Genomic DNA, 15,565 nt, shown 5'->3' with positions numbered 1-15,565 from the left:
TGGTAAAGGCATATCATTCGAAATAAAATTGTATACTCCATAAGATTTTGCGTTTGCTTTTGCGTTACGTATATAATTTTATTACATTTCAAGCCTTCAAAATGGAATGTAAAGTAGACGAAAGTGATCCTTTTCGACACCTGTTCACATTTAATTAAGACATATTTGTGCAGTATATGTAGTAATGATTTATTTATTTATTTATTTATTTATTTATTTACGGACAAAGTCCATTATAAACATTACAATTAAAAGAAATTTTTACAAAGGAATAAAAAAATATAAGGAACAGAAATAAGCAGCAAAGACAGATGATAGATTTTTTAGATTAAGTAAAAAGCATAGGCTAACTATACAGATTCTTTAGCTGATTTGTAAAGAAAGACATCCTTACACCATAATAATCAAGATCTTGATGATCGTTCACCCGCCTGATCATTCTGGGCAAAGGCGACTGTGCACCATAATTGGTCCTGTAGTGACCGAGGAAAAGCATGATGCTATGAGTTATTGACTATTTTGGTCAAACAATGAAGGAAAATACTTTATTTACTTATATATTGATTTTTTTTCGTTGTGTCCTCTTATTATTTTTGTTTGAAAAAAAACGGTCTTAACTTTTCTTAACAACAATACAATTTTGGGTTTTATAATTTTTTTTTAAATATTAACTTTATAGTCAAACATTTCAATAAATGTTAGTAAATATTTGTATGTAACCACCTACCGATTATTTGATGCCTAATCTCAACCCTCTTCTTTTTTTTCAAACTATTGCTTTTACAAGATTAAACATTTTTTATTACAATCAGTGCACGTTGGTGTTAGCTTCTAGTAGCATGCGTTTAATTAGCCCGTTGGTTTTATATTTTTGCGCAACAACAATGGTAAACATGTGAAGTTGGATTTGCATGATAGTGTAATTAGAGACCTGATGAAAAGATGGGTACGTCTCGAAACCGGTACACATAGAAACGTCGCTTATCGATTATTTACTCGTATTTCAAATTTTAGATCTTTATGTTTTAATTTAATTTAGAACCGATTAACATTAATTTCAGATTGCTTTTACGTTTTTTGAGTCTGTTTTATTAAGTTGGTATCGTTGACAATAAATCTAAAAATAACGGTACATTAGTAATGATAAGTAATTATATCGACACTTCAGCTGGTTATCATACAAATGATAAGATTGTCAATGTTTTTTTATTAACATAGTTCCAATTAACAAAATTAAATTAATGTTCTGAATACATCCATACTTATTTCACACGTACTTGGCAACAATAATAAAATAAATGAACATACAGGGCATGTTCTGAAAGTAAGTGTACTGAAACCATAACGGGCTGCGGTTTTTTGTTATTTTAGTGTTGGTACTTCCATAGTGAGTGGTATAGAGGAGGATCTCCCGACAGAGCGAGCATCGAAGGAATACGGTAGTACGTAAACTCACGTGGTACTGCACAATCGCGTGAAAGATGTCGGTAAGAAATTCCGCCAAGTGTGAGCCACGTGCTGTGATCCGCTTTCTACTGGCAGAAAGAATAACACCTACCATTTTTTTTAACGAGTCAAAACGGTTTAAATGGTGTAGGCTGTTTAAAATAAATTCGAAACCAAAATTTCAGGCATAAAATTAATAGCCTGGGTGTTTTGGGACCAAAAAGGCGTAATTTTGATTAAATTTCTACCTCAGTGGGAGTCCATCAACGCACAACGATATTCTGAGACCCTCAAAAACTCGAAAGGAGCATTCGAAGCAAAAAAGAGGGGAATGCTGACGAGAGAAGTGTGCTTGTTGCATGACAACGCCCGTCCTCACCCAGCCTTAGCTACCAAGGCGCTCTTGGACTCATTTTGTTGGGATGTTTTGAACTACCCCCAGTAACCCCCTGACCTGACGCCTTCATACTATCATCATTTCACCTCTCTGAAGCCACACATGGGTGGAATTGAATTCTCAACCGACGAGCAGGTGCAGAAAGAGGTTCTGAAGTGGGGGAACGAGCTGGCGGGAGATTTTTTCAAGGAGAGTATAAAATAGCTTGTGCCACGCCTCACCATATGCATTGAACGGGATGACGATTATGTAAAAAAAGTAGTCAGAAAGCGTATCAACAATATCCTGTTTTTTTTTTCAAATACACTTTTCTTAAAAATATATAAAAATCTAATACGCTTACTTTCTAAACCTGCCTTGTAATCAAATACGAATTAAATAAAATATCTTGGAATCGAAAACTGGACAGCCTACATAAATCAATTGATAACTTTAATGCGGTTTATTTTTCTAAAATAACGTTACAACTGAATAATAATATCTTATCAAAATGTTTCAATTCAATGACATTTGAAATCAGTATTTCCATTATCAGTTGTTTGGAACTGTCTGGCCTTTTTACTTGTTTATTTCGCATAAAAGTCCCACATTAACAATATCGTCAAAAATAAACATGTTATCTGCAATCGATTTCAATGAGTTCTATTTTATAGGCAAAAACATAACTGAAGTAAACAAAACACTAATACGTATTGTCAACAAATAATATTTTCTGCAAATTAATTCGTAGACTTTCGTAAAATTATTATGTCAAAATGAAATCAACAAACGCTGATTTAACTTTCAAATTAGATGAAATATATATGTTAACTTTGTTTTGATAAATAAACATAATATTACACTCAAAATATTGCAACAGAGATGTAGAACATTTAGAGAAAGGAATATGAAAGTCTAGGCATTTACAGGGCTTATGACCTGTCATTGGCCGGTTAAGGTGGCCATTCTGCTCACTCTGTAACATTAACCATTCTGCCTATATTTGAACATCCACATTCCTTAAATTCTTACATCGTATTTATACAGACAGAAATCAGCAAATATAAAAAATGTAAGTTCCTACCTCTATATGGTTATCTAGTAAAGCAGGTAACTAAAAAATAAATAATTTGTGTAATTAAGATATAACAAATAAATCAAACAGGAGCCTTATATGAAGAACACTTTTTTTTTTATAAAATTTAATATACGTACAACATATGCGTAATACTTCATAATATTATTTGGTGAAATGAACCGCAAAAATATTTTTCACGTTCAAATCATCATACAAGAATTACGTTTTCTTGCTTTTTAGTGTCTTTGTTCAAAATATTTATTTCATTATTTATTTCAATATTTTTTCTTGGAAAAATAGGAACTTAAAATTACAGTCATTTTAACGTTCAGGTCAATATGATACAAGAGTGGTGTCATTTGAATACTAGTGTAGCAGTAAACAATGGCTTCTGACAAAAGGCCACACTAAACAATTAATAACTTACGACTGCGAGCCTCATTCTACTCGTAGTGATTGTAGAACAATGACTCATCCTCTCTTCAAGCATTCTTGTCCTAATCCCGCCCAATTTACAATAACTTAATGTTCTTAAAAAAAAAAATTTAAAAAAATCTTTGATTATTGAAAAATATTTACGAATACATGAAAATAACATTTTTATATGTATAAACTTATATGTATTTATTTGACATGTAATATATTTCCTTTACTATCTTTGTATACTTTGTGGAAATTCATTATTAATTCTGAGTTTATACACTATATCTGTTTGTTTACTATAATATGTATGTAGAACTGTTGATTTCCCAAATAAAATAAAATAAAATGACGGATGTGCGAAAAATGCTAGATTGGCTTTCTTTCATATGTAATCTTAAAAAGATTTTATATTCCAGGTATAAAAAAATAAATATAGATCACTTTACCCAAAAAATACTTTACTTATCGAGTTGACGAGTGACAAAATCTCAAAAAAAAATCAATTACTCTCATTTAAAATTGGAAAAAATCAAATGCGTTGTTGTTCTGCGATTGGTGACGTACTTATTTTGAAATACAAAAGAACTATCGGCGGAAATGGGCAGAATATTTAAAGACACAAAAAATGTACAAACAATCCTTTTAAAAGCTGAAAGCACTCTGTTGACGTATTTAGATTATCTCTGCAAAACGAAATAAAAATTATTGTATTGTTAAATTTCTTACTGATTTACGTATTACAACAGAAATGAATAACATTTTAAAGAATGCAATATAGAAGTCCAGACATCTACAGGGCTCATGACCAGTCATTATCTAGTTTAAGTGGCCATTTTACACACTGTGTAACATTCACCATTATGCCCATATTTGAATATCTATATTCCTTCAATTATTTCATCTGTTGTTGTTTGTGAAGATAAAGAGCTGAAACTTTTATTTCTTCGGTTGAGATTCATATCATTGAATTATTTCACCTACATAATAGGCAACGCCTGAAAAACTTTTTTTTAAATTTCTATACTTCTTTATGGACCAGGTGGATTTATAGACAATATTTTGAGTTTGCCCAAATTTTTGCAGACAAGGACTGGATTCAACTCCCTGGGGAACTGTCAATATTAATATACTACAACAGAGAAAAATAACATTTTAGAGAAAGGCAATATAGAAGTCTAGGCATCTACATGGCTTATGACCTGTCATTGGCTGGTTTAAGTGACCATTTTATACACTGTATAACATTTACCATTCTGCCCAAATTTTAACATCAATATTTCTTCAATTCTTTCATCTGTTGATGTTTGGTGAAATTAAAGAGCTTAAACCTTTATTTATGCGGGTGAGATTTATCTAGATAGAGATTCAGTTAGATTTGTGAGCACCCTGACATTTCATGAACACATAGATACAATCAGTGATAATGTATTGAAGATGTTAGGATTCGTTCTGCGTACTGCCAGGGTTTTTGAAAATACCCGCACACTGAGAACTCTTTACAACGCCTTGTTGCGAGTAAGACTCAAGAGTGGCTCGATGATTTGGGGGCCACATGAACTGAAGTACTCTCTTATGATAGAGAAAATCCAAAAGAAGTTTCCGAGATATCTCTACACGAGAGAGTGCGGGTATTATTCTTGGCTCTACCCGACCGAGTTTCTCCAGGGTAGGCTTGGCTACAACAGTTAAGAGACTAGAAGGAATGTGTATTTGACTACACATTGTTATCGATTGCTGCGCAGTATTGTCGATAATCCTGAGATTATGATGAGCATTCGTTTGTATGTTCCTGATAATTACCTAAGACAGCATCAGCATAGATTGCTTACAGGACCAACCTGCCGATGGAATTATGCCTGTTGGAAGGGCTACCGCTATGCTGAACAACATCGCTCTGGATATTGATCTGTTCCATGTATCCGAAGCGGTTTTCCGGAGCAAGGTCCTCCTACTTCTTTGACATAAGTCTCTTTCGTGTATTTTTTTCTATTTTTTTATATGTACGCATTGAATGTATCTTCGTAATGTATATTCCTTTCTTACTGATGTTATAAGTATTCAAAAAAATATTATGTTTTCATCTTCAATCTCCAAATATAGTGATCTAGTACTGTCCTAATTTAAGTGCCCAATACTTTATTTTATGCAATAATTAGAAAAGTTGTCATACTATTGACATAGAATTATCATAAGGATGCATTCCATCGAAATCACTCTCTGATTTTTCATGAAGAAAACATTTTTGAAATATCAAATTGTATTTAATTTTTTTAATGGACGTTTGTCGTTTGTTTAGTATCAACATTTTTATATTTACATACGTAATGGTATGTGTGTCAGAGAGTAAAAATAGTCTCAACATCTCATTGACATTTTCTTTGATATTTTTATGTATCTTAGACTTAATCAAATACTGTTTATTAAAAACACCTGTAGAATTTCAACAACACTATTTAAAAACAAAACCCACAAAATTCTTAAACGCTACTAGAAGCCTATACTTAAGCATTAATGTGACCTCTTTTTATGCTGTCTTCAATACGTATACATTTCGTATAGGTAATATTAACTTGTCGGCCTCGTGGTGTTATGGTCAGCGCGTTTGCCTGCCATGCAAGAGGTCTCGTGTTCGATTCTCGACATGGTTGAAATGAAATATTTATTTGAACGGGTGTTTTTACCCTTGAATATTTCATAGTCCTCGGACTGGTATCTGAAGCGTTAGACTGATCATCTTATCTTTATGAACTGTACTAATAATATTATTTTGTTTTTTTTCTTACTATTATTCAATTCATTCAATTAAATTTTATTCAATTAAGTTCATTTATTTCAAAAAATTACATGTACATACCAAACTTAAATTTAAGTCTTAAGTACAAGAAAAAAATAGATTAATGAGGCTTTTTTCAAGGTAGTAGGAGAATCTTGCTCCGGAAAACCACTTCGCATGCCTGAAACAGATCAAAATCCGGAGCGATGTTGTACAGCATAGCAATAGCCCTTCCAACAGGCATAACCATAGGCAGGTTGATTCTGTGTATCGGAATATGAAACAATCTATGCTGACGCTGTCTTAAGTAATTATCAGAAACATACAAACCAATGCTTCTCATAATTTCAGGATTATCGACCATACCGTGCAGCAATCGATAAAAATGTGTTGTCAGATACACATTCCTTCTAGTCTCTAAACTGTTGTAGCCAAGCATACCCTGGAGAAACGCGGTCGAGTAAAACCGAAAATAATACCCGCACTCTCTCATGTAGAGATATCTCAGAAACTTATTTTGGATTTTCTCTATCATAAGAGTGTACTTCAGTTTATATGGCCTCCAAATATTATATTTGCATATATATCGGTGTGGATTGAAGTATGAATATGTATTATTTTACGTTTATTTTTTAGACACCATAAGTATAGGTATATTAAATCATGTAAATGAATGTCTCGACACGGGTTGTACCCAGTGAGGTATTCATAGTTAAAAACAAAAGTGTTTTGTTAAACGTGAACTAAAAAATAAATAAATATAACAAAAATGATCAAGATACGCTACAATTGATGTATCAATGCAGTGCCCTATGCACCATTGGGTGCGAAAAGGAATGATGATGTTAAATATTTACAATGAACTTTAAAACTCCCGTATAAACCATTTATTTTTACGATATTATAATAAATACTCATGTACGAGAGCGAATAATCTACCCACTAATGTAAGAGACGCCTTCTTTATTAACATTTAAGTCAAGATTGAAATGTCACTATCTAAATATTAAAATTGTTCCTTTATCTTTCTTTTTTCCTTCTCATCCCCTTTCCTCTCTTCATAGTATAGTGTTCAATTTTTTTAAAATATATTTCAATTTTGTTAATCTTTGTTTTTATTTTTTGTATAAAATTGTAAGATTTAATATGTCCATGTATTTATAATATGGGTAGGTAGGAAGAAATTGCCTTAAGGCAATATACCCGCCCTTATATGTACCTATATTTATTGTATATGTATATAAAATGTAAAATAAATAAATGGACAGGGAAAGAAAGGTAAAAAAAAATAACTGTGTTAATGTTGGCGGATACAGTAAACAAGGAAGATCGAGAAAAACTATGTATAAACGTAGTTTATACATACTAATCATTATTGATTGCAACTTGCAAAAACAAGCGTTTGAAGAAAAATACTAATTAGTGCTTGTCGCGGGAGGCAAAGTTAGCCGATCACAATGGAGTCCTGGTACCGACCCGTATGGATGGATGTGAATGGAAAAATGTAGATAAAAGTAGACTGAATGCTGACGAAACGCGATCTAGGTGTGGTAAAGCTATGAACGATAGATGCACAAATATCGAGTTCCGTGTATTCTGTAAGGCTGAGATAGCATTATCGACAATAACAAGAAAGGAGCGCTGTGTTGGTTTCGACATGTAAAGCGAATGGACAGTTAAAAAAAAACGTTTTTTTTTTATTACATAATGTAAATTCTACATTCGCGGGCTTATTGCCAAATGTCATTCTCCCAACCAACCAATAAAATAAAAGTTTTATTTATAAAATTCAAGTTACAAAACATATTCAATATAACATTAAAATAAAAAAGTTGAATGGACATGTAACTAATTTCATTAGTGTGATCCTGACGGAGGATACAAATTAAAAAAGTAGTCTAATATTTAACTTATTCAGAATAACTTTACATAATTCGAAATGTTTATGTCTGTCAATTGCTTATCTCAATGATTATTACGAATAACAGTAAACTTATATAATTTTTAAATCATTCCTTCTTATCTTTAACCTAAATTAATTATTGGATATGGGTAGTTTGATCCACATACAGTTTTATTATGACATCGATTTCAATGATTTGAAAATAAGTATTGATATTGATACTGTAAATATTTCAGGAACAATTACCATTACCTGGGTGAAATTAAAAATTCAGTTCTGGGTGTGTAATGCAACCAGAACCCAAGATGAGTGTTTTTGACTCGATAAATAATAATTCCTCTTAGACTAAGTTGTGTTTAACTTAAGTTTTAGTTTATTAAATTAAATTTATTAATGCTTGCTTTAAGTATGGGTTAAGTCTTACTACCATCGTGTAACTAAATGATCAAGATACGCTGCGGTTGGAATATCAATGTAGTGTCCTATGCACTACCATGTGTGAAAAGGAATAATAAAATAATAGTAGTAAGTTTGGTTGAAGTTAAGGTTATGTTTGAGATGTTTGGGTTGAGTTTGAGTTAAGGTTGGGTTATATTTGACATGAGTTTAAGTTAAATTTGAATTAAGTTTGATTTCGTTTGCGTTGAGTTTGATAAGTTTAAGTTAAATTTGAGTTAATTTTAGTCAAGATTCAGCTAAGTTAAATTAAAATAACTGCTTAAATAGATTATAGTTTTTGGTTTGTATTACTTTATTTCATGCAGTTTTTTCCGTTTTAACGAAATCGAAACAATTATTTTACGTAAAAAAATAAAATATTTTCAAAAACCAATAATTTTTTTATTACCAAAATATTCATGCTACTTACTAATTAGTTCAAATTGTGGAAGCCATTTCTTCAAAAGTACATTTTTCGGCAAATTAGGGATTGGCTCTCCTTCCCATTTCCAAATGACGTCATAATCAATTTTCGAAAACGTGTCCACGAACGCATCTCTTTTATCATCCGGCAATGTGGACGTTTTCAACATGGATCCCATACTGAAGATGATAACACCATTTTTCGAAGAATTCATAAAGGTCTCCAGCTCCTGTTAGAAACAAAAAAAATATATAATTACAAAATGAAAAAAATTTGTCAATACTTCCGTATAATCACTTATCAACTTTTATGTTTCTACAGGTTTCGAGGTGTTCCCGTCTCTTCGTCGGGACACTAATTACATTAACTTACAAATCCCACTACACGCGTTCACCGTGGTAGTTTCTAATTGCACAAAAATACAACTCCGACGTGATGTTATGACACACGCTACTAGAAGCCTATACTTAAGTGCACGTTAAAGGTACATAGTGGGATTTTCATGTTAATGTAATTAGTATCCTGGTGAAAAGATGGGTATGTCTCAAAACCGGTAAAGAAAGAAAAGTCAGTCAGTGATTATGTACAAATATTCAGTCATATTTATTGAAATCTTTCACCACAAAGTAAATGTTTAAAATACTTTTAAAAAATACCATTGAGGAAATTCAGTGCTATTCCCAATTGTTTATTTAAAATACAGCCTGTAAAAATTAAAGCTTTTAATGTACTGTTAAGTTTCTTGAAAATGTGAAGAAAAAAAAAAATCCTTACACTGCATAATATTTATCAGTATGAAGATGCCCAATAGAGGGTGAAAGCGCTAATTGGTTAAGTATTTATTTATTTATTCATTCTTTCGTATTTATTTATTTATTCGAAATTTCACAAGTTTAATTATTAATGAACTTATTAAGGCTTCTTAGGCTATGCCCGTGTCAAGCCACAATAAATAACAATAAAATTACGTGGTAAAATTAATTAGATTAAATTATATAAACATGTGATGCAATAGACCAACAATCTAGAAAAAAAGGTATAAGTAATAAATAATAAAACTCCAAAGAATACAATGCAATAAAGATAAATCAAAAATATTTTTTAAAATATAAATTTTACAAATTAAGAATCATTCACATAATCAAATATATAAATTGATTGTATCATTAAAACCAACAAAATAATAATAAAATATAGTAGTATTAAAAAAAAACAAAAAAAGAGTATTATTGAAATCAACAGAAAAATAATATATATATATATATAAACATAATTGAAATGATAATTGAGATATGTTTTCTAGAAACTCAGTCAATACTATAGTAATAAATATAAGAAATAGGAGCAATAAATCATATGCCTGCTACTAAATTAAGTAATACAAAAATATATTATGAAAAAAAAAAAAAATATCCAGATATATAAAAAGCAAATAAAAGTAAAAATATGGAAGGAAAGCAGATTTGTAAATTTTTGCTAAATGCTAATCTCGATTTTTTTTTAAAATTGACAACCTCGTCCCTATCGATGTGCATAAGTATATCAAAATGTATGAAGTATTATAAATTTATAACTTATTTTTAAATAAGTGTTATTATTTCATTAGTAAAAATATGTCCTGGCAAAAATGAATTACTTTGAAACTTGTTTAGGTGAACAAGTTCTTAAAATAACTAATTTACTATGTGATTTTGGTTTCTAATTATCCATGTTTGGTGTGTTTTTAAGAGTATGGAGTTCTCTTTTTAAATTTCAAAATAACTCACCGACTTGAAGTCGTAACGTCAAGGGCGTTGTAACTTCAAAATAACAAATCTTAAAAAATCGTAGCGATGATAATATGATACAATTTTTTTTTTAATAAGTTTTTGGTCCAGTTTGATAATTTTTCAAAAGTTTTTTTAAAAAACATTTGGGGAAGAGAATAACTATGGCAATCAAGCTGACATGAGAAATTATATTTTGAGTATATCTAAATCTTTGTAGAAAGAAACCGGATTTAATCAGAATACGGTTGCGTGGATAGAGTCGTGGGCTCACAGATCAAAAGGTTTAAGGTTCGCACCCCGCTCTACCACAATTGAATTCTCATTTTCTAGTAGTGAGTTATTTACAACTCCTTAAAAATGCCCCCAAATTCAAAATGTATGGATAAATCAGTCATAAGAACGCAAATGTTTACTTTTCTTTAAAGAAAAAGGAAAAAAATCTAAGAATTTACAAATATTGACATACTATTTCAACAGCTATGGGGAACCTCTTTCAGAAGTTATATTTATTTTTTTATTTTACGTTTTATATAACACTTTTTTTTTGTGAATAATACCTCACTGGGCACAACCCGTGTCGAGGCATTCATTTACATGATTTTATATTATTACTTATGGTGTCTAAAAAATATACATATTCATACATAAATCCACACAGATATATATATAAGTAAATAATAGCAAGAGAAAAGAGACGAAAAAGAAAAGAAGAAGAAAAAAAAGAAAACAAAATTATATTATTAATACAGCTCACATGCTAAACAGCTGTGCAGACTGAAATGCAAAAATTATTTTATAATCAAAGTCTACTGTTTTGGTGGGATGACCATCTCAAGACAGTTCTCGGGACCCAAAGCATATGAAAGTCTGGGTTACAGTGCTCGGTGATCTGTCATTGGGTTGTTTCAGTAATCACTATACTGCAACATTCACCATTCTGCCTTTATTTAGACATCCGTATTTTGTTAATTGTTCCATCTTCATTTCACAAGCCATTTTTATAATTGGCAGAGTTTAATGATCTGCCGTTTGGTTTGTGTTGTTACAATACTTACCGCTAAAACTGCAACATTTTTCTCATATTTGAAGCTCTCTATTTCTTTAGATTTTTGCACCATACGTATATTCTTTTATCAAAACATCTGCAAGCTTGTTTTTAAAATTACGCTCACTACCTATGTTGATAAAAAAAATCTTGTCACTGTTAAAAATATATATTTGATACTATCCGTGAGTCAAATCCATTTTTTTTTTAATGAATAAATTTTACTGGTAAGATACGTTAATGTAAATTCGAATGATTTAAATACATCTTAATGACCCATTTGTTTTACCATCTCATTTAAAAATAATGTTTTAAAGTAATGTTTGGCTAAATCTTATAAATATTGGGTAGAATATAACAAAATGCGGCTACAAAGGGGATAAAAGAAATAGTTAAAGATTAAAATCCGAAAATATGAAGACACTTACGACGTACAACTTTTAAGAACTTAATAGTAATAATTTTTTTTTTAATATTGTAGGCACATAAAAATATGTACGTTATTCCTGTTTATTGCATTGGTGGGGTCGGGTTACTACCATGCGAGTCTTTTTTCAACTAACCAATATGAAAACATGTGCCTTAATAAAAATATTTATAATTTAGTTTAATTATAATAAAGTAAAGACCTGTACTTTAATTTATTTATATGTAAGTACTATATTTAACTATAGGTGTTATTTAAATGTAAATATGCGTTTCAAATATTTTTCTATTATAATATATAAATATTTAGTCACTAGGCCTTGTATTTTTTTTTATTTGTTCATGTCTCGATGATTAAATATCATTGATTTAGCGGCCATTAATAAACAATGCAATTTAATTTAATGTGCTTTGTTAAAAGCAAAATACGTCTTTACCAACCAAAATTCACATCAATAAGAATATCGCATTTTTTCGCATTATGGATTTTATTGGATAAATAAATTTTTATGAACGAAAAAAATGTTATAGTTTAAATTCATATAACCAATGATATTTTTTCTGGGTTCGCGTACCGTGTAGTGATTTTTTTCTTGTGTCCATAATCTGGGCTGATGCAGTTTTAACTTTAATGTGGCTATGATGTAACACGAGTTCACATAGGATACAAGATTTTAAATGCTGAATTTTTTTTTTCTAATCTTCAAATTGACATTTTCGCATCGGATTTGGAAAGTGGAAATTGTTTTTAATACAAAAAAATATTTATCTTTACTATCCAAAGAACAATTTCACGAATGAAAGTAGTGATGCCAATACCACATTTTTTTTCATGTATTAAAAAGAGCACCTGAAAAGAATTTACGCTTTCTGTGGCCGATGTTTGTGTGAAAGAGACAAACACAAATTAGGAATTCCTACAATCAGTCGGTTTTTGGCAGTAAGCGAGAGTGCACGCTAGTTACACGACTGGCGTATTTCAGATGTTTAAATTATTTTGCCATAACAGGCCTAAATTATATTACAATTTTTATAAATTATGGAAAAGGAATTAATTAACAGTATGTATCTACGTTTTTTTTCAAATATCTAAACTTCAGAATATTCTGTATTTTGCTTGTGGTAACACATTTTAACATCACCGCGTGTGAAAGAATTTTGTAGCACGACTTTTTAGGGGTTAATGTCGTAGTGTGTTGGAGTATTTTGAGATACCGTACCGCTGTCAGTAGGTTGCATTGGTTTATTTGTATTAAATGCCGGATACAATTATGCCTTATGGCGCAACTCATCACTTTTATTAATTTTCTAAGGATGCTGGTAAATTTCTTTGGCTATTTTTATAAGGTACGGATCACCCTGATAATATAAATAAAAGTTATAGGATGCGCCTTAAAACATCAGGGTATTTGGCATTGAACATAACTGATGTAACACAAACTTGCAACTGCGGTATGGCTCAAATTCCTAATACAATTGAATGATAACAAATTCCACTACACTATGTACGTCATTAAAACTACATCGGCAAAATAAGACTCTTACTCTGTCCGAAACGTCGGCAAGAAAAATAATCAATGCACGGAACAATAACCCAGAAAAAGCATCACAAGTATCTGGAACGCAGTGAAAACCTACTAACTTTAATCCATAATTATTTCAAACACTATCTTCTAATATTTTAAGAAATAAAATATTTCATGGATTACGAATTCTCCAGTCAGAACTGAATAGTATAAATAAACATAGGCAGGTTTCAATAATGTCAATTGTGGTTGGATTTTATTCTGAAGAATGGGTCAGCATTTAAATTTTAACTTTGTGATTTTGTATCAATGTAGACGCATATTATGGCAAGTTCTGAAGGAATGTTGAAGTCGTGATATTTACCAAAACAGGACGTTTTAAAAGCTATAAAGTATGTAAATCTTCCAAACAATGTACGTCATAATAATTATGTACTTATGAATATATTTTTATTACTTTTAATAAACTTTAAATTTATGGATTATCAAACGTACGATGTAATTATGTTAATATAATAATACTCATTTTAGAAAAAAACCATGTCAAAGTACACAAAAACATCATACATTTATTAAAAGCTATTATTGAAAGATGCTCATTTGAATATTAAATTGGTATAATTTGATGAATAAATGTTATTATTATTTTATTTAAATTAATCATGACAGAATAAATACTTAGTTAAACTTGTGCATTTTAAAATAAAGATGTGTGCGGTATAATATTAGGTTTTTTTGTAGTTTTTACTTGTTTTAATTTTTAAAAGGTGTGAAGCATTTTAAAATGAATTTTCCAATTATGAATAATAAACATAGGTCAATTGATTTTGATTTATCAACGTGCATTTAGTTCAAACCTTATTGTGTTATTTATTACTAAACGTTTATCTACATGCCTACAATGCATGGTCCGCTCATATATTGGATGAAACCAATGCTTCCCTAAAAGTTTTACCTCTAATCAATCAGTATCTATTTTTTAAATTTAAATAATCTTTTAAATAACTATAATAAATATTTTGTTGTTGGTTTGTTATTTTAATCATAGTGATCTGAGGTGGGTTCGATGTTCAATAATATTAATGTGCCATATATTTGTTTTTTTATTATATTATTGTTATGTTCCTGATCATTTATATAATATTTGTGATGATATACTCATGTGTCAACTAATTGCTCGTCCGAACTAAACACAGGACTTTCAGTCACAAGGAGTTGGGACTTATGTCTCAAATAATGTGTAATAAACTACCTATACTAAATAAATAAACTTAATTAATTGATTAAAATCTTCTAAAAAATTTGGACAACTCCACACACAACCTTCCAACTGCGCAGTTATGCGCGGACTAGTATAAGTATAGAATACACTGCACTCTGGGTGATTCTGGAATATGGAACTAGGTTAGTGTTTTAGTTCCTTTAAAGCGGTCCCCCAATACAGAATTTCACAAGTCCGCGCATGCACGAATACAGATTTTGAGTATCTGTGGAACCAATTCTAATAAACACATCCAGGTTTTATGACAAATTTAGCACTTAAATCGGTTGACACGATGGCATTATATGGATTATTTTTATTGATAACTTATACAGCGCCATTTTCGTAATAAAATACCTCAAGGGCGCTTTACATAGTGATTCTATTGTTAAATTCATTCAATTGAAGCTTTTAAATTTGTAATTTAATTAAAACAAATTGTTTTGTTGTCACATGCTACGGATTTATTCAAATGATTTAGAGAACAAGTGGGTTTTAAGTTTTTTCCGAAGCATCACTTCACTTTCACAGCCTCGCACCTCTGCTGGGAGAGCATTCCATGCCATTCCACGCCAAATACGCGTTCACTAAATTTAGTGCGCTGTTTGCGTAGAGGTATAATAACTTTTCCTCTCACCGTAGACGTAGCTGATCTAAGCGTGAGACACCTGTCAGCT

General features: G+C 30.5%; 1 protein-coding gene across 2 annotated transcripts in view; it reads right to left on the bottom strand.

Moving 5' to 3' along the window:
• The window catches only part of LOC148279318 (UDP-glycosyltransferase UGT5-like), a 48,175-nt gene that overhangs the window by 16,383 nt on the left and 16,227 nt on the right, over window positions 1–15,565 (bottom strand). For both annotated transcript variants that reach the window (XM_088230147.1, XM_088230148.1), the window contains exon 2: window positions 8,868–9,090. In XM_088230147.1, the coding sequence (XP_088086273.1) occupies window positions 8,868–9,090 (223 nt within the window). The remainder of the gene's footprint in view (window positions 1–8,867; window positions 9,091–15,565) is intronic.

Source organism: Micrasema longulum, unplaced genomic scaffold (genome assembly GCF_059751315.1).
Source record: "Micrasema longulum isolate JH-2025_06_02 unplaced genomic scaffold, ASM5975131v1 h1tg000732l, whole genome shotgun sequence".
NCBI lineage: Eukaryota > Metazoa > Arthropoda > Insecta > Trichoptera > Brachycentridae > Micrasema > Micrasema longulum.
Note: the sequence above shows the minus strand (reverse complement) of the source record. Positions and strands in the feature narration are given on the sequence as shown.